The sequence below is a fragment of the Caenorhabditis elegans genome, chromosome IV, assembly GCF_000002985.6.
Source record: "Caenorhabditis elegans chromosome IV".
NCBI classification, from domain to species: domain Eukaryota; kingdom Metazoa; phylum Nematoda; class Chromadorea; order Rhabditida; family Rhabditidae; genus Caenorhabditis; species Caenorhabditis elegans.
Window position 1 is genome coordinate 14105703 of NC_003282.8, and position 18354 is coordinate 14124056.

Consider the following 18354-nt stretch of genomic DNA (forward strand, 5'->3'; position numbering starts at 1 on the left):
ACTCTAGTTGAGATCTTCCAAATAATTTCAAATCTCTTGCTCATTGAATTATCGATCCGTTTTCCCAAAGTTGCCAATTCGGTCCATCGTGCACCCTCTTATTACCCATTACGCACCAAAAAGTGATCAATTGATCTATGTCTATTTCTTCTTTTATTATTATTCGTGCGTTCGTACCTATTAGAGGTCATTGAGTACGTTTTCTGATATCTTATTGTCATGCAAATGTCCTTGTTCATCCCCGAATTTGTATTTTCCATATTTTCTACATTCCTTATTAGTAGAACACCTCCAATTTAGCAAATAATTTTTTAAAATTAATTTTAAATTTACATTCAAAAAGTCGCAATTGTTAAGTTTTCACAAGCCATAACTTTAGAAATCCACCAACAAAAACGAATTTTTTTGCGAGTTTCAAAATTTTATTACGGTTTCAGCAGTTGTATTTGAACATTGTAGGATTTGAACCTGCACTCAAAATTTCTATATTTTCTGAAAATTTGAAACTTTCCGAAAACCATTGCCTGATATTTTTGAAAAATCTAAGATTTGGAAAAGCATTTTATGATGATATTAGGCCACTTTGGACTCCTTTTTAACTGACTTTAATGTAAAACCAAAAAGCCAAAAAGCCAAAAAGCCAAAAATTCACATATTTGTGGTGAAACAGTTTTTTTTATTCTCATTTTTTCCTTTTCTTTATGTTTTTTTTTTCAATATCTGACAACCTCAATGTAGGCTTGAATAGGCCTTCATGCCTACCTGAACTTGCTCTGATTTACCTCATTACCTCTTTACAAAGTAGGCTAGTCTTGCCTGCCTTATAGGCACTAGAAAATACCTACAATACTCTATCTCTAAAAATTCCCTCTCCAATTTTCAGATGCTTCACCACAAAACCCTCATCATTGCTCTTCTCCTGACACTTTTCATTTCGGGAATCGACAGTCTTCCATTCCGAAAGCATAACAATCACCGTCACCTCAAAAATCAAAAGGCCCAACAATTGAAAGAAGAAGCCACTGAAGCTCCAACTCCAGCCCCGACTACAACCAAAGCTCCATCTGGATCTGCTACTACAACCACCACCGTGAAAACGACTGCAGCTCCATTGGCTCAAGTCAATCCACAATGCTTGAGACGGCTCACTTTGCTCGCGAGAGGAGTCTGTAGACAGCCGTGCCAACCATCAGATAAACCAAGTAAGTTGGTGGCCGAATTTTTTTTTTCTCGGCGACGTCGGTAGATCAAACTTGGAACTTTTTTGATCCACGGAATATGTGAAAAACATTTGTTAAAATACCAGTTTGTCTTAAATTTCTAGGTTGGAACAGTAATTTTTTTAAATGTCTTATTCCAGTTTTTTGGGTTCTAAAAAATTGGAAATAGAAATTTTCGGAAATAATTTCTTAAAGGCGCACCTGACTTCCCTCATATTTTGAAATTACCAGTTTAGGCCACATTTTGGCTCGGCCACGGCTGGGGTCGATTTACGGAGCTTCGCGTGTCGCGTCGTTTCCATTGAAAAACTGAATGTATCGTGTCCGTGTGGAGTACACACACTTTTCCACGCGTTTTCCGGCAGGCGATTGTCATTGGAGCGCGAAAAATGCAATGAGCAAGGCAAGGAGCCCGTGACGGGCTTATTCTGATAGGTCTCGCCGCGAAAAATTGAACAAAAAACGAGCAAATTCCTTTTTTTTTCTTCTAATTTTTACAATTCTTTAATGACTTTTAAAAAAAAGAAACAAGGGTTCCTACCGTAAGCTATTTTTTCGCGACGAGACCCATTCAAATAAACGCGTGCGCCTTTAAGTCCACGTATTTAAACTATTTAGTTTTTAAACTGAAATTTCCAGAAACATCAGCTCAACAATTGCTCCAACTTGCTTGCTCCGCCCGTCGTCCAACCAATGAGCAAATTATTAGCTACTGCTGCCCAGAGAAAAGCGGTTAATTTTTAATTTTAATTTATTTTATTTTTCCCTATTTAATTTCTTTTTTTCACAAATAAAAATAAACTTTGGAAAATTTATTATTCACAGTAAACAGTATAATCTACTATTATTCATCAGCGAAACAAAAATGGAATCCGTAACTTTTTTCATATAACACAAAAAACGGGAAGGGGGGTGAACCGCAGCAGCATAAGCCTTAAGAAGAAAACGAAAAAAAAAAAAACATTTTAGAGATATGTGAGAGGGAAACACTTTTAAGTGGGGATTGATTGCTAAAGCTGGAATTATCAGATGATGGGGGGAGGAGGCGGTAGAAGAAGAAGAAGTATTTACCTAGAAAAGATTAATTTAAGAATTAAAAAGAGGAGAAAAAACCAGATTTTGTTGGTCACAAGGCGGAAAGAGGCACAATTAGTGTGTGAGTAGAACAACCGGAGATTATGCGGGCGGGAATAAATAATTAACTTTTTTTTTTGGAAAAGAACAATTTAAGAATAGAAAGTCAAGACGGATTGTTGATTTCCGCGAACGAGGAGTACTGGAGGCAAGTTTCGAGTCATCACTTCCAGCCACGACATGTACAATGATGAGCTAACCATTCCTTTGCGTGGTACTGGTAGAGTCCTGAAATTAAATTTACATATTTATATATTTTATAGTCAGACAGTTTCAAAAACTTACATCACAATAAGATCTGCATTTATCGAATGCTCATTCAGAAGCTCTCCAGCTCTCAACTGCCGATACGTCTTGTCTCGTTGAGCACTCAACTCCGACTTCGTCGTCATTCCAATCGGACAGCTTCCGTCCTGCGCGATGAACGGATCGATTACCGATTGCCACGTGTTCATCGTCTCCTGACGCGGCTTCTTGCCAATATCAGCGATGACGTAGACATCCGAATAATCGATTCGGAATTTCGACAAAAGAGCCGCCATTCCACGTTGCTCTTGTTCCATCGTTCGGGATGACGTGGAGATGGTGAAGATCCGAAGGCGGGCACCTTCCAGATAGCTTTTCGGTATGGCGAGAAGGTGTGGGATGAGAAGAGTGAGACCTCCGTCATCATACAACCACCAAACGTCGATGGTTCCCTGGAAATTTAATATTGGAGACGAGGCTCTTTCGAAGAGCAGTACCGCATAGAAATCGAGGCGGAGCGTAATTTTGCAACCATGCGGCACGGTTTTTTCTTCATTTTTTAAAGCCCGTTTTCTACTGTTTTTTTGTCGATTTTTTTCAATTTTTGGTTTAACTTGCTTTATTCTCATTTCAATCGGAAAATGAGAATAAAATAAATAAAACCGAAATTTTATTGAAAGAAAAAAAAAAGTAGAAAACGGGCTTTTTAAAAAATGAGGAAAAACCGTGCCGCAGGGCTGCGAAATTACGCTCCGCCTCTTTTTCTGTGCGCCGACGCTGCTTTTTTTGTCGCAAAATCTACCTTCTTGACCTTCCGATTGAAGCGCTGAATTGACGAGAGAAGCGCCTTCTGCTCAACAGTATGACGTCGAGATCTGAATATTTTCACATATTTCCCGAGCCTCTAAATTTTCCTGGCTCACCCTCTCCGCCTCAACGAGAAATGTCGCTTTTCCTGCTCATCAATAACGCCCAACTCGACATCATCTTCCTTCTGATGCTCATCATCAGCTCCAGATTCTTCTCCATCATTATCATTATCATCATCGCCATCTGCGTCTTCTTGATTCTCATCTGATACGTATGTTTCGTTGATTGAGATGGATGCTGAAAATGGGCAGAAAATGAGAGAGAGAGTGAGGATGATGGGGTTACGATTACGACGACAATTCAGTTTTTTAAAACAATATACCGTATTTCTTCTATTAATATAGCTGCAATACTATTTTTCGATGGTCTTCCCGCTTGCAATACTAATAGGGAGTGCAATACTAATTTTCAGAACATTTTTTCTGACTTTGAGCTTACTAGTTTTTTTCTGAAAAAGCTTGAATCTTATGTAAAAATTCAGAAAATTTGATTTTAATTGTAACATGTAAGTTCAAAAACTTCAATCTCGTATAAATGTTGTGAAAAACTGTTGCAAAATAGGCAAATTTTTTTGTTGAAATCCTGAAGTTAACAAGACGGGCCTGCAATAAAAAAGAGTAAACGCACGACTAATAGGGAGTGCCATACTAATTTTCGGAAGGTCTCCGAGGGGCAATACTAATAGGAAGTGCAAGTCTAATAGGGAGGCCATATTAATAGAAGATATACGGTATCAACATGTGAATTCCGCAAGGCACAGTTTTCAAAAAAAAAGGCGGAGCGAAGGTTTTGCAAATTTGCGGCGCGGGTTATTTCATGTCGATTTACGAAGATTTTTGTACTACACACGGACACGGACAAGCTGTGAATTGTTTTTTCGCATAGTTTTACAATTTTTGCCTTAAAATCTTATTTTTCTAGCCAACTCTTATTGCATTTAACATTAAAATGGCCTTTTTATTTTTTATTTCCCATGTTTCAGGTGAAAATTGAGAGTTTAACTCGAAATATGTATTTTAAAAATAAATGTAGACCTTTGAAGTGTTAATTGCAAAAAAAATATCAAAAAACCGCAAAACTCTGCTAAAAAAATTAAATTCAGACTTGTCCGTGTGGAGTACAAAATCCTTCGTAAATCAACATGCATGCCGCGGGCTTGCAAAATCGAGCTCCACCTCCCTTTTCAGCGAAATTCAAATTTTGAGAAAAATCCACTTTTTTCCATTTTTTTTTCGAATATCTGGAACTGGGATTCATGCTTCACAACAGTTACACAACACTTTTACGACAATTTGTCCGAACCATTAATATAAAAAGCATTAATCCGCTGGAACATTTCAACACTTCGGCAACTACCCCGATATGATAGACGAGCTGCTGAATTGAAATTTTATTGATTTTTTTTTTGGTTTTCTATGCGTGTTCTGAAACGTTTAGAGCACGCAACTGCTCAAAAACTTACAAGAACCATCGTCTCCTGACTTGTCAGTTCTCGCTGTCTCGTCTTTTTCGATTAAATGAACCGTTTCCGGCGAGTTTTCATTCGTTTTCTCTTTTTCTTTCTCCTTCTCCTCAATCGGTGGAACATTTAATCGATTCGGTTCAATAAGATTCAAATTTCTCATTGCTTCAGAAAAGTCGAGACCGACTTGGCCATTTCGTAGAACACACATTGCCATATTCCAGTCGAAAACGTCTCTGAAAATAGGTGAAATTAAAAATTAACCAAAAAAAAAAACCAACTGAATAGTTCCAAAATATTCGTTCATCTCGTTCAAATTCGTCTCCGTCGGTCCTCCTTTATACCAGTTCGATTTGAATCCCATCAAAACTATATTCGGCTTCATCTTCGCGATTCCAGTGAGTTGGATCAACGATTGAGCACCTTTCCGGAAATTCGAGTTGGCGACAGCACGGTAGAACGCTTTGAGATGACGTTTTCGAAGCCAGACGTTGATATTCTCGTCGAGACGCTTCATCACCATATAGACACGATCAGATGGCTCATACTGAAGGAAATACATTATTTTGGAATTTATTTAAAGGTGGACTACGCTCAGTGGGAAAAATTTCTTTAAAACATGCCTATGGGGCCACAATGACCGAATATCATGATAAAAAAATTCAAAAAAATTTTCTAGATTTTTTGAAAATCGAAAAAATCAGTTTTCATCTAATTATATTTGAATTTCCGCCAATTGAATTTGTTCGATGGAGCGCGCTTGCATTATTTTAATTAACTGTTTTATTTTATTCTCGTTATTTGACTGATTTTCTTAATTTTCTATGTTTTTTCCTCGGAAAATGAAAGAAATAAACAAGAAAAATGAGAAATTATCCCTAAAAATTATCTGAAAATGCGTAAAACTGCTAAAATACTAATTTCTGGCTTGTATTTTTTTCTGGCTTTTGCGTGCTCCATCGAACAAATCCAATTGGCGGAATTTCAAAAATAATTAGGTGAAAACTGTGATTTTTCCAATTTTCAAAAAATCATATAAAATCTAGAAAATTTTTTTGAATTTTTTTTTAATCATGATATTCTGTCATTGTGGTCCCATAGGCGTGTTTTACAGCAATTTTCCCACTGAGCGTAGTCCACTTTTAACCTTCAACTCACCGGTACGACTTGTCCACAAACCAACAAACTACTTCCTTTCGTAATATTATTGGCGAAATCCACCAAACACGATCGACTCGCCGGATTTCCACTAAGTACCAACACCTGCGGCCTGTAATTCTTCACGTGCTCTTCGGTAGTCGAAAGCTTAATCATAGCGGACAACGCGTTCTTGTAACTGTGTGCCTGTGTCGATGAACCCCAATTAACATCGGGTTTTCTATGCAATAAATACATGAAAATGGCTCCAAAACAGAAGAAAGTGACGAGAGCCGAGAACCAATCGATGATGAACATGACAAAGACACAGAGAAGTGCTCCGACGAGGGAGATCCACATGTTGTAGTAGGTGAAGCCCGGTCGGAAGCCCGGTGAATCGGCAAAGGACTGATCGAAGCAGGCGTAGTTTATCAGAGCGTAGGAGCCGAGGAAGAAGTTCGAAATGATTGGAGCAATCACGTTCAGGTCACCTGCAAATAATGATTTTTCATTAAAATTAAAACTCAGAAAATTACTGTTGAAATTGAACGATCGATTCGTGAATTTTGCAAAAAGAGAGGCGGAGCGTAATTTCGCAACACTGCGGCACAGTGTTTCCACTTTTTTGTTTATTTTTTACTCGTGTGCCGCATGGTTGCAAAATTACGCTCCGCCTCTTTTTCTGTGCGGCGCTTTTGCAAAATTCATGAATTAATTCCCAGATCGATCATTCAGCAGAATATCTTTTTCTGAAAAATCTCAGCTACCAATTGCAACGATCCCCATCGCCAAGAAAAATCCGAGAACATATGCTCTCTTTGGTTCCTCATTCTTTCCATAAGTCTTCGCAAAATAGTCGATTCTCGGGAAAAGCCGATCTTTGCAGACCGCCTGGAACACCTTCGGAGCACTGACAAGACTGGCGAGAGCAGAGGATAGAGTTGCGGCAAAGATTCCAGCAGTGATGAGAGGACCCCAGAAGGATGACATTTCGACGACCTGAAAGTAGTGAGGAATTGAGAATTAATACAATAAAGATTATAAAAATTCTCAAATTGATCCAAATTTTCAATTTTCTCGATTTTCTTTTGCGATATTTCGGAATTTGAATCCAGTTTCAGCATTTCAGGGTACTCTCAGTACCTGATAATAAGAAACCAATCCAAACGGACAATCCGGCGTGCAATCTGGTGGAACAAAATACGAATTATTGAAGACAGCCGGCTCTGTTCCATTTGAAAACGCAACTACAGTACTTCCAGTCATCCAAACTGTTAACAAATAGACGATAGTTGTGACAAGAATTGCCAGAAGTGTTCCAAGTGGGATGGCTTGTTGAGGATTCGCTAGATCTCCACTAATGTTCGCGCCGGCCATAATTCCAGTGGCAGCGGGGAAATAGACGGAGAATACTGAGAAGAAAGTGTTGTTTTCAGTGAAATGTGGCATAAAGTTGGATTGTAGAGTATCCAGTGAATATCCAGTTGCACCTCGATTCATTGCAATCTCATTTGGCGGGAAGAACGATCCGAAGACGTAGTTGGCGATGGAAACGAGCAGAATCACGAGGAGTCCAAGCTGCATTTTCGATTCAAACTCGGAGCCAATGAACACAATTCCCATGAGAATCACGCATGTCACTGGAAAAATTAAAAATCAGGGCTTCCCCTAAAAAATTAAATATTGTTTTACCGAATCCAATAACACGAACATCCCAAAGACCTCCATCAAATATCGTTCCAATATTATAGTCGATGAGAACATCACGAAACGATTCGGCGAAACCGACGATATACATTGCTGCACCGACTGCATTTGCAATTGAGAAAATGATTCCAATAGAGCCACCGAATTCAGGACCAAGTGAACGGGAAATCTGGAAGAATAGTGGGGTTATTTGAGTGATTTTTCTCCTATTTCTTGTTTTTTTTCTCTTTTTACGCCGTATTTTTAAAATAAAAAGGGAAAAAAATGAAAAAGAAGCGATAAAAATCGAGTTTTCCGCCTGTTTTCGAGAGATCGTTGCGAGACCTGACGGGCGCGTAAATCCATGCGCCTTTAATTTTTTGATTTTTATGTGACGCAAAATTTTGAATTTCAATCGATTTTTGTTGTGTCTTCGAGGCGGGACAAGGAGGAGAAGACGAGTAGTTTATTATTACATTAAACTAAGGAATAAATAAGTTAGTTCATGAGTTCACGTTGTACGATCTTCTTAGCCACGTCGTGGGTCAATACACGTTGATACCCAACAATTTTCATTGATTTTCGCTCATTTAAAAGGAAATTAGAAGAGTTTCGTATTAAAAAATGGCGGATCAAAGATGCGGCGAGGTTTTAGACATGTCGGTTTACGGGGGACACATGGACAAGCTGGAATATGTTTTTTTTCTCGTTTTCGGACTATTTTTGCACATTTTTAAATGTGAAAAAGCGATATTTTGCCAATTTTAAATGTTAAATTTGCAAAAATAGATCAAAAACCCTGAAAATAATTAATTATCCTACCAAAAAATACGCGCCACCGCCCTTCACATCTCCATTCGTACAAATTGCACACGTGGAAAGTGCCGTAATCGTTGTGACGACAGAAGCCAGCAGAACAATACAGGAACCCAGTCCAACGCCAGCTTGACCAGAAACCCAACTGACACGAAGATAAAGCATAACTCCGAAGATATTCAGGAGACATCTGACGAATACTCCCTGAATCCAACCGAATTTCACTCGATTTTGCGATGGAGGCGCGTGCATTTTCTCCATTCGATACTCGTTTTTCGTCTCGTGAACTGGAGAATCTTCGAGATGGTGGTGTTGAGCCTGAAATTTGTTTTTTTATTTTAATTATTTAAATCGTTAAACAATTTAATTGCACATGAATCATTGATTGGACAGTTAGAAGGGAGGAATCAGAGATCGGCTAAAACTTAGGTGAAAAGCCCCGAAATAGAGAGTTGAACATAAAAAAGCTATCGAAAATTATAAGTTTCCTTATGCATTTTATGCATTTCCTGCAGTTTTTGTTGATTAATCCGCTTTTTCCGCTCAAAATCTCGCCTCTCTTGGTCCTCCTTACTAAGGAGATTTAACCCAATAACCTTGGCCAACTGAGCCGTTTCCGGCTTTTTCTGAAACAAAATTTCAGGAATTTTCGGCAATATTCGCGGAAATCTCTGCAAAAATCAACTTTTCCGCGTACATTCAACTCCTCAAATCCGAGATCTTGCTCTTTGTGCTCTTTTCCATGAATAAGTTGAGCCATCGAAGGCCTGTTGAACACCCCATCTGTATCAATCGAATTCCGATAAAAATCGATAATCGGCGGATGCTCTATCGTCTTCATATTTCTCCAACTTTTCATATTGAACGTTGTCTGATTCTCGTGTGTTATATTTCGTTTCTCGTCGCCATCCTCCGACATGCTACCGGAATCCTTGTCTCCAACAGAGAAATGTACTCCTTTAGCACGTGAAGCCGGCGATTTTTCCGCCGGCGGATCTATCGGAACATCAATACCAAGTTCATCAGCGACTTCAGCGACGAGTTGACCCGGATTTGTGTCAGAGGTTACCTGAAAATACGGAAAATAAAAAAAAATTTGCCTCAAAATCCACCAAATTTTGCTTAGAACCTACCATAAATCTTCCAGTGGCACTCATTTTTCTCGTCACAAGCGTCACTGCTTCATGATTTTGAGTCGGAGGAGGCGGCTCACTGCCACTTTTTAATTTTCGTAAATTGTCGTCGCTGGTTTTCTCGTCCTCGTCAGTTTTACTGACCTGAAACTTGGAAATTATTAATTAAAAGCTGCTTAAAATCATTAAAATACCTCAAACCGACTGTTCGAAACCCCGGGAGGTTCGTTTTCCATTGAAAAATATTTAAAAATCGAATTTTTAGAGAGGAAAATGCGTTGGAAATTGTGTGAAAGAATTTCGAAAAGAAAATTCGCGAAAAACTACCGTAGTCAAAAAAGTCGGCGTGAGACCCAAGTTGTGAGGGGAGGCATGCGCCTTTGAAAGTTACGGTAGGTAATTTTTATTTAATGTTTATTTACGTTTTAAAGTGACAAAATAGAATTTAAACATACAGTTTTATTTTTAAAAAATTTTAAAAATAAACCACAATTTTTTAAAACTCAAAACCCACCTGAAACCTGGCCGACGAGACGCGATTCATCTCGACAACCTCTTCTGACACAACACCAACAACGGACAAGAGTTTCTGCTTTTCATCCGTCCCATTTTCTCCATTTCCATTCATCTGGACGACTCCAGCCGCCTGCAAAATTGAAATAAGATCAGATTTCAGGCGTGAGAGAGAGAGAGAGATGAAAATGAAATTTTCTCGAAAAAGAAACAAAAAAATGAAAAAAATTGGAAAATTATGAGAATTATTTACATGAGAATTATGAGCAGAAAAAAATTATTAATTCATATAAATTTATAACAATCAGAAGGGGGAGAAAAATATATATGACGTAGGCTAAAAATCATGACGACTGGGCGGAGCTGATCGAAGAAAAAAAAAAAGAAAAATGTCTCAATTGTTATGCTAAATAATATTTTTTCAATGCGAAAATTTTAAGAGATGACGCAGAAAATTCTGAACATTCAAAACTATGACCTAATTGATTAAAAACTGATAAACAATAATTTTTCAAATGCATTCAAGACCGGGAAATTGTCTTATCGCTAAAGATATGCTACTCCCACACCCACACACACAAGTAATTGACGTGGCATTTGAACTTTTCCAGTGTGAGAAAATGATGTTATGTAGATTGGAAAATAATAATAAATATAGAACGGAAAATCCAGAAAGTTCCCTTTTTTACGAGCAATGCATCACCATTTTCTCAGGAATTATTGTAGAAATTCAAATTTCTCTCAGCAGAGCGCGTTTGCAGGGTAATTAATGGGCTTGGCTCCCTGGGTTCAAGTACCTCTTGAACCAACTAAGGAAAATCTGGGTTAAAAAGCAAACACAAAAGTACAAAGGTCGTATAATGTAAAATATTTGAAAAAAATTGGTAAAGAAATTTCTGTTTCAGAAAATTTTCAAGTTTTGAAAATTGAAAATTACGAAGAGAAGAACTATCAAAACAATAACGTTAAATTTTTACTATCAGGTTGTCCCATAAGTTTTTGTACTATTTTTTTTTTGAAAAAAATTTATTTCTCTCAAGCGACAAGTAGTACTATTCACACAAGTATTCACCATTAGTGTCCACCACTTGTTGCCATTTACTAGGTAACATCATGATGCCACGGGAGAAGAAATCCGGCGAACGCGATGAGAAGAAAGTGGAGAGTTCAGTTTTGAGATGCTCTTCGTCGTCGAATTGCTTGTCGCGCATGTAGTCACTGAGAGACAAGAACAAATGGTAGTCGGTTGGTGCAAGATCTGGAGAATATGGTGGATGCGGTAAAACAGTCCAACCAAGATCTTGCAGCTTTTGGAAAGTCTTCTTGGCGACATGAGGCCTAGCATTATCGTGAAGAAAATATAGTTTTTCATATTTTCCGTTGGTCTTTTCTGCAACTCGGTCCAATTGGGCACAATAGTAATCAGCAGTGATAGTTTTATTAGTTGGCAACAATTCCCAGTGCACGGGTCCTTGAACACCCCACCAGACACAGATCATAATCTTTTTTGGGTGAAGATCAGGCTTTGGCGTCGGTATTCCTTTCTCACCGATCGGAAGCCATTGACGTTTTCTGGAATGGTTAACATAGAGCACCCACTTCTCATCTCCAGTAACCAGATTGTTCAGCCAATCGAACTTTCGACGAAAAGTTAGAAGTTGAGTACAAACGTTGACCCGAGTGAGCTTCTGTGATGCCGAAAGTTCATGAGGCACCCAAATTCCAAGTTTTGAAGTAAAACCAAGGCGACCCAAGTGACGTGCAATTGTGCTATGACAACACTCAAGCTTCTCTTCCATTTCACGAAGACTAAGACGAGGCTCTTCCTCCACCAGCTTCACTAGGTCTTCTTCATTTAACTCTACCGGTCGCCCAGAACGTTCTATTTCTTCGAGACTGAAGTCGCCGTTCTTGAACTTTTGAAACCAACTCTTTGTTGTATTATAAGAGAGTGCTCCCTCACCCATCGCACCGCATATGTTTCGTTCCGCTTCCATTGCTGAATGACCAAGACGAAATTCATAAAGAAGAAGCAATCTAACGTCTCGACGTTCAAGTTTGATGATTGTCATCGTGGCAAAGTAGAAATGGATGAAATGAATCTTTTCTGAAAGGGGACGACCCGACCTTGACACGACCTACGATGAAAAAATTTTAAAACTTTCTAGAAGTTTTGGAAAAATATTTGAAAAAAAGTACAAAAACTTATGGGACAACCTGATATTAATAGTAAAAATTTTATATTAGTTTTTTGAAACGGTGAATTTTTTTTTTTTGAAAAAACATGTTTTTTCCGGAAACAAATACACTTTCAAATGTACACTAAATATGGACATTAATATTTATAAATATTAATATCCATATTTACAAGGGAAGTCTTTGAGGGGGTCCGTAGATTTGGGATTCTCATGTTGAAATTCCAATAGAAGAGTATTCCAGATGATCCCTCCAAAAAATTTAGCTGCCCCGGTTGGGTTTCAGCAAAGTTATGACGTTTTGAAAATTCGGTCTGAAATTTGGAATTGTTTCCAATCGGTTTTTTCCCGACTTCACCAATTTTTGAGCATCTCTTGTAGATTTAAACAATTGTTTTCAGTTTAAATAATGTTTCAAAGAGATGAATGACTAAATTGCTCGAAGTGAGTGAAATCGGCGGAAACTATAAACTTTTTGCCGTGGAGCGCGCTTGCACTTTGATTTTAAAACTTGAATTTTTTGTAAATTATGTTTGTAGTTATACTATCGGAATGATGAATCAGTAAAAATTCATTCAAAAATGTTTTTGAAATTTTGAAAAAAATTCTCTGTTTCACATTTTCTATGAATAAAAAGCTGAGAACGATTTTCTCATTATAATGAATATTTTGGACAAAAAAACCAAAAATAAATTGGTGGCCGAGTTTTCTCATATTTTCTAGGCCACAAATTCAATAGACGTACAGTCAGCTCACATGATGAAGCTTGTTGTCACAAAACATGAGAAAAAATGCCAAAAAAGTGTGAAAAGGGGGCTCACAATGTGAAACATAACAATAGAAAATAAAAACATTTCTTTTTTGGTTTTTCAATAGAGATGCATATACGGTTTTTCAAAAAAAAATTTTTTTTTGGGTTTTTTAATGGAAATGTTTTATTATTTATTTTTTACCAAAAAAATAACAATGCTGAAACAGAAAATTTTTTTATTGTAGATCTTGTCCTAATGACATTTTTAAGGGCGGGAAGGGGTGAAAAGGATGAGTAGTAGACATTGGACTGAGGACGAGCGAACAACAAATATTGACACTTTCGATATGAAGAGCCAAAAGTATGATGATGGGCTCTTTTGAAATGGAGGAAAACGTATTGGGATTGGAGGAGGAGGAGGACACAAATGACAAATGGATTAGGCGTTGAACAAATTGCGGAATTAAATACGAGAACAGGTTGGTCTGTTAAGACCCCCCGCCTTTTTTCAGAGATCAAATGAGAAATGCAGAGAGGTCAATAAAATGATACGGAGGTCTGATAATCTGATGAAAAATATTTGCTCGAAAGATTAAATTTCGAATTCGCGCGCACGTATGCCCCAACCAATCAGCGGAGTGCAATGGGCGTGGCTAGCTGCGCTGATTGGTTTGAGCGCTTCTGCAGTTTTCACAGTAAATTGTTTTAAATTAGAAACCAAGAATTTGTTCTATATACTATTTTCATTTAATGTTTCAAAGCAAATATAAATTGGTTGGAACAGTATTAAAATTTTTACAGGGGGAACATATAATAGGTTCCGTGTATTTTAAGCGTATACACCGAAATTGTGCTCAAATGAAAATAATTCGTAATGAAATTTCATCTAAAATTATCTCAAAAATTGTTTATGCAGGTTTATATTTCCGGAAATGGGGCTAATTTTAAGAGATCAATTTTTGCCAAAATTGGTTTTCTGTTGACTTTAAATGTGTTCTTTTTCCGACTTCTGTAACACGGAAAAGTTGGCAAAATCAAAGATTTTAGCTTTAAATTAGTCCTTTTTTTCAAATTTTTAAACCATTACAATTTTTTTTTGGCAAGTCTAAATATAAAAAATACTAAAATACATCTTAATCCCGCTTAAACTTTTAAAAACTAATATTAATCTGGTGAAACAGTAATTAAAAGGGAAATAGAAATTGCGAGTTTTTGGCTTCGAAATGACTTAAAAAAACAGAATTTCATATATAGAAAATTCAAAAACTTCGTTTTGTACAATTTAATAAAGGTATTTTATCAATTTACTCGGTTGATTTTGAGCTGATTTTTGAATTTTTAGTAATTTAAAAGGTGTTTATATTATTAAAATGAACTACAAAAAAAGAAAATAAACGATGTTATTTGAAGAAAAAATTAATTGTTCGTTAATTAATAAATTAATTACAAAAATTGCGGTACAAAAATTGCTAACAAAGTTTTTTTGAAATTCGGCTGTTTTCAGCCAGTCCATTTGTGCATAAAATCCACAAGCTTTTCAAAAAAAAAAAAAAACATTATCTGTTTCACATAGTTTTGATATTCATTGACCCCCAGAATGAAAATGTTACTTCGTGGCTAACTATCGTATTTTAAAATTACAAAAAAAAAATCAATTTTCTGCTAGAAAATCTAGAAAAATTCAAATTCTTATGTAAAAATCTAGAATATTTGCGTATGGGGTATTCCCCCAATAAATCCAATGACATTGTATTTTGCACAATGATTCTCTCTTTCTCTCTCTTCAATAACACATGAAATGGGGCGAATCTAATTGGAAAATACATAGATTGGGTGGAACAGAAAAAGGGAACAAATTTTGAGGAATACGAGAGTTTTCTGATTTTTGAGGGCTTAGATTTTAAAAATTTTAAAAATTTTCGGCTTCATGTTCATTTTGAATATTGAGGTGGTTTTCAGAAGATCAGTTAGCGAGTAAGTGTGCGTTAAAATTCGAATAAAATTTCAATACTGATTTGTAAGAGTTCGAACAAACAGAAAAATGAAAAAAAAAGATTTGTGTTACTACAAAATCGCTATTTTTCAGAACAGTCTCACTAATAACTTTTAAAAATTTGTAAAAAAGTTATTCCAGCTATGAAACAGCAAACTTTTTTTTGGTAATTTTTGCTTTGAAACATTTTTGTACGTTGTAATGCAAATGTTTAAATCACTTGCAAATCTAATTCTGAAAAATTGAAAAAAAAAACATGATTTAATTAGTTCACAGTTTCATAGATGTTTCTTCTTAGATCTTCAAAAATCCATGTCATTGTGTAGTTTGTTCATTAAAAAAAAAGAATAAGAAAAAATTAAAAATATTTGTTTCAGCTATCAAACCGTAAAATATTCAAACTTTAAAAATAACTAGCTTCACCCATAGTGCAGGTCCGTTGCCAGCAATTTCAAAACTCATCTCATTGCTACTTTACTTCGACTTGGAACTAATTCAACAATTTTTTGAAATGAATTTCTTGCATTTTTTCATAGATTCCTATACAAAAATGTATGCTTCTGTTCAGGGTAAATTTAAGAAAAAAAGCTTATTACTTCAAATTTTATTCAGAAAATTCTACATATAACATAGAAAAACCCAGAAAAACCAAGTGAAGAATTGGAACGGAAGAAATTTCTCAAAAATTCGAACAAAATATCTCTTGGGAGAAGCCATCAGGAAACAATAAATTGTTTCGAGTGTCATTTTTTGTTTAAAAAAACCCGGAAATAGAGATTTAGAGCGCAAAACAAATCTTCAAATCATCTATAATGAAAATACAAAAATGCTTAACACGATTTTGAAACAGTAATTTTTTTTCTCCGATTTTCAAGCAGAAAATATAATTTTCGGTGCAGCTGCGGTCAGAAGAAAAATGCATAAAAATCAATGTGTTTGGCACTACTACAACTGCCCCGTAAAACGCGGAAAACACACTTTTTTGCGCACGGAAGCGTATCCAAGGGTGCTTCTTCGAAGACAGAACAATCGGAACAAGAAACAGAAAACAAAATGAAAGGAGTGGCGGAGGAAAAGCTAAAAATATATAAGATTCAATGACAACTTTGCAGAAAAAGCAATATTGTCGTTGTATTATTGTTAGCTGATATAGAGATTTTGAAAGATCAGAATTTTTTGTTGGAAATAATCTCACACTATCAGCTGTGTAAAGTTGAAAATACGAAAAGTTTAAATATTTCTGTTATTTTTCTTTTAAAAAAAGTAAAACTTCTCAAGCGTCATGTTTAAAATTAACTGATTAAATCGGAGGGCTAGAAAAGTATTTGGAAATATTTGTTAGTTATTAATAAACTACTTAAAACAGTAAATTATTTAAATTAAAAAAAAACTTCATTTTTTCTAGGAAATACTCAAAATTAGTTCCTTCTCTTTAAATTCAAATTAAAAACTTAATCGTAACATTTTCGAAAATCCTAACACACTTCGAAACTTTTCCGAAAATTAATAACAATTTTGAAACAGCACTTTTTTTTGAAATGTTTTTTTTCAATTGTAAATAACTATTTCGATCACAATCAATAATTTTTGAGACATTTTTAAAATTTATTTTCAATGTACATTAAAAAATGACTCCACAACAACACACAATAATTTCAAAATTTTATAATTTATCACAATTTTGAAATAATCATTTTTATTTGAAAATTCTTCACATTCAATGATTTTCAAGATTATAATTTTTCATCAATAATTTTTGAGATTTCACAAAAACTTATGACCACATTGAAACAGCAGTTTTATTGCTCATGTTGACTTTTTTCTAAGGTTCATTCAATAATTCAGAAAAGCTAAAATAAATATTTTGTTAAATTTTTGAAACAGCAAGTTTTTTTTGAATTTAAGATTTTGTTGAACATTTAAATTTCTAGAGACATTCAAACAGAATGAATGATTTGACAGCTTCATTGAGTATTAATAAATTATTTCATACGTTTTTTTTTGAAAAATGTTTTGCACGTATTTCACCATTTAATTATAAACGACTTGAAACAATAAAGTATTAGAATTTTTTACCATTACAAAGTTTCAAATTCTAAAAGGACCATTAATTGAAAGTAATTATTCGAATAGTAGTGAATCTTATTTTATTTTTTTTTAAACTTTTTACTAAATTCAAATTCAGCCGATTTTCGTTCAAGTTAACGGGCGAATTAAAATATAATATAGTCCTGGATATTCATAGAATTTTTGAAACAGTAGAATTTTTTTCAGATTTAAATAGTAATCAACCAAAATTAATACTATGGAACTCAATATTTTATGAGAAAAAACTTAGTTTGTTAATTATAATACCTTTACTAAAATTTTTAAAGTAATTTTTATTTAAAACATTTGGTTAATTCCCTACATCAGTAAACTCACGGTGGTTAGGATTACTAAAAGATCTAGTTGAAACTGTATTTTTTTTCAAAGCAGGGTTTTTAAAATTTGGAAATGAGATTACGAAAAAAACAAGATACATAGGTATACATTTTTTTCAAATAAAATTTCATCAGGCTGACTAATTTTGAATATTTACTAGCAATACATGGACATTTTTTTGAAACAGCCAATTTTCATTTTAATTTTCTGAAAATTTTGAATATAATTTCTTGAATTGAGAATAAATTACAAATTCTTCTGAACGCAAACCCGAGGTGATTAAATAAAAAACAAAAAAATTCCACAATTCATGAGATTGCAGTTAGACTTTTAATAAACTCAAACTTAAAAAAAAACAGTTTTGAAACAGCAGAAAAATAAAATAATTTCAGGTATTTACATTTACACATTTTTAGCAAACTTTAGTCACTTTTAATTTTGAAAGACATTTTTTGAAGTTATCACCAAGAATGGACTAAATTTGATTTGTCATTAACAATACATAAGCGTGTTGAAACGGTAATATAAAAAATGTTCCTTGAAAAGTTGTATATCGAATTTTTTACAGTTAAGGAAAGCGCTTCAGTTTCTCACCATTAATAATAAAAAAAAAATCAAAAAACTACAGACTTGCAAACAAATAGAGAGAAAACAGTGTAAAACTTGAAAGAAAAAAGAAAAAAAAATTGAGTTTCTTACCGTAAAATTAGTAGAGAAATGCTCAATTTCCTCGGCACCTTGATATGTTATGACGAACTTTTTGCCTGAAAATGA

General features: G+C 35.0%; 2 protein-coding genes and 27 non-coding genes across 36 annotated transcripts; 8 read left to right on the forward strand and 21 right to left on the reverse strand.

The window, feature by feature from the left end:
* The first annotated feature begins 871 nt into the window (after window positions 1-871).
* On the forward strand, window positions 872-2035 carry ins-34 (INSulin related). The gene is made up of 2 exons (NM_070301.4): window positions 872-1202; window positions 1860-2035. The coding sequence occupies exons 1-2, from the start codon at window positions 884-886 to the stop codon at window positions 1955-1957; spliced, it is 417 nt and encodes a 138-aa protein (NP_502702.2). The 5' UTR covers window positions 872-883; the 3' UTR covers window positions 1958-2035.
* On the reverse strand, window positions 1267-1287 carry 21ur-11316. The gene has a single exon (NR_058355.1).
* On the reverse strand, window positions 2018-18354 carry nkcc-1 (the record flags this gene model as incomplete). Of its 8 annotated transcripts, NM_001268861.4 has the most annotated exons (16): window positions 2019-2582; window positions 2640-3052; window positions 3403-3475; window positions 3524-3707; window positions 4773-4847; window positions 4933-5168; window positions 5214-5479; window positions 6091-6560; window positions 6837-7068; window positions 7213-7709; window positions 7762-7945; window positions 8578-8889; window positions 9269-9640; window positions 9705-9848; window positions 10219-10350; window positions 18280-18354. In NM_001268861.4, 15 exons carry the CDS (start codon window positions 10330-10332, stop codon window positions 2447-2449), a joined length of 3708 nt encoding a protein of 1235 aa, NP_001255790.1. The 8 variants fall into 8 exon arrangements, with proteins under 8 accessions (NP_001255791.1, NP_001263812.1, NP_001255790.1 ...); NM_001268862.4 differs by lacking the exons at window positions 4773-4847; window positions 10219-10350; window positions 18280-18354 and adding an exon at window positions 9899-10013 and having other exon boundaries at window positions 2018-2582; NM_001276883.3 differs by lacking the exons at window positions 4773-4847; window positions 10219-10350; window positions 18280-18354 and adding an exon at window positions 9899-10006 and having other exon boundaries at window positions 2018-2582; window positions 9705-9854.
* 21ur-9362 lies at window positions 11160-11180 on the forward strand. Its single transcript, NR_058356.1, has one exon.
* Window positions 13069-13089, forward strand: 21ur-1337. Its single transcript, NR_058357.1, has one exon.
* 21ur-6862 lies at window positions 13322-13342 on the reverse strand. Its single transcript, NR_058358.1, has one exon.
* On the reverse strand, window positions 13323-13343 carry 21ur-8615. The gene has a single exon (NR_058359.1).
* On the reverse strand, window positions 13880-13900 carry 21ur-4044. The gene has a single exon (NR_058360.1).
* Window positions 14279-14299, reverse strand: 21ur-10478. Its single transcript, NR_058361.1, has one exon.
* On the forward strand, window positions 14771-14791 carry 21ur-3716. The gene has a single exon (NR_058362.1).
* On the forward strand, window positions 15127-15147 carry 21ur-15091. Its single transcript, NR_058363.1, has one exon.
* Window positions 15131-15151, forward strand: 21ur-1085. Its single transcript, NR_058364.1, has one exon.
* On the reverse strand, window positions 15242-15262 carry 21ur-7267. Its single transcript, NR_058365.1, has one exon.
* 21ur-10565 lies at window positions 15475-15495 on the forward strand. Its single transcript, NR_058366.1, has one exon.
* Window positions 15476-15496, forward strand: 21ur-7097. The gene has a single exon (NR_058367.1).
* On the reverse strand, window positions 15939-15959 carry 21ur-6096. The gene has a single exon (NR_058368.1).
* Window positions 15942-15962, reverse strand: 21ur-14840. The gene has a single exon (NR_058369.1).
* Window positions 16256-16276, reverse strand: 21ur-6529. The gene has a single exon (NR_058370.1).
* 21ur-14210 lies at window positions 16257-16277 on the reverse strand. Its single transcript, NR_058371.1, has one exon.
* On the reverse strand, window positions 16457-16477 carry 21ur-8333. Its single transcript, NR_058372.1, has one exon.
* 21ur-2995 lies at window positions 16614-16634 on the reverse strand. The gene has a single exon (NR_058373.1).
* On the reverse strand, window positions 16885-16905 carry 21ur-3115. The gene has a single exon (NR_058374.1).
* On the reverse strand, window positions 16972-16992 carry 21ur-7021. Its single transcript, NR_058375.1, has one exon.
* Window positions 16975-16995, reverse strand: 21ur-7125. Its single transcript, NR_058376.1, has one exon.
* On the reverse strand, window positions 17144-17164 carry 21ur-7175. The gene has a single exon (NR_058377.1).
* Window positions 17145-17165, reverse strand: 21ur-10503. Its single transcript, NR_058378.1, has one exon.
* On the reverse strand, window positions 17349-17369 carry 21ur-6593. Its single transcript, NR_058379.1, has one exon.
* On the reverse strand, window positions 17550-17570 carry 21ur-1999. Its single transcript, NR_058380.1, has one exon.
* On the reverse strand, window positions 18035-18055 carry 21ur-1799. Its single transcript, NR_058381.1, has one exon.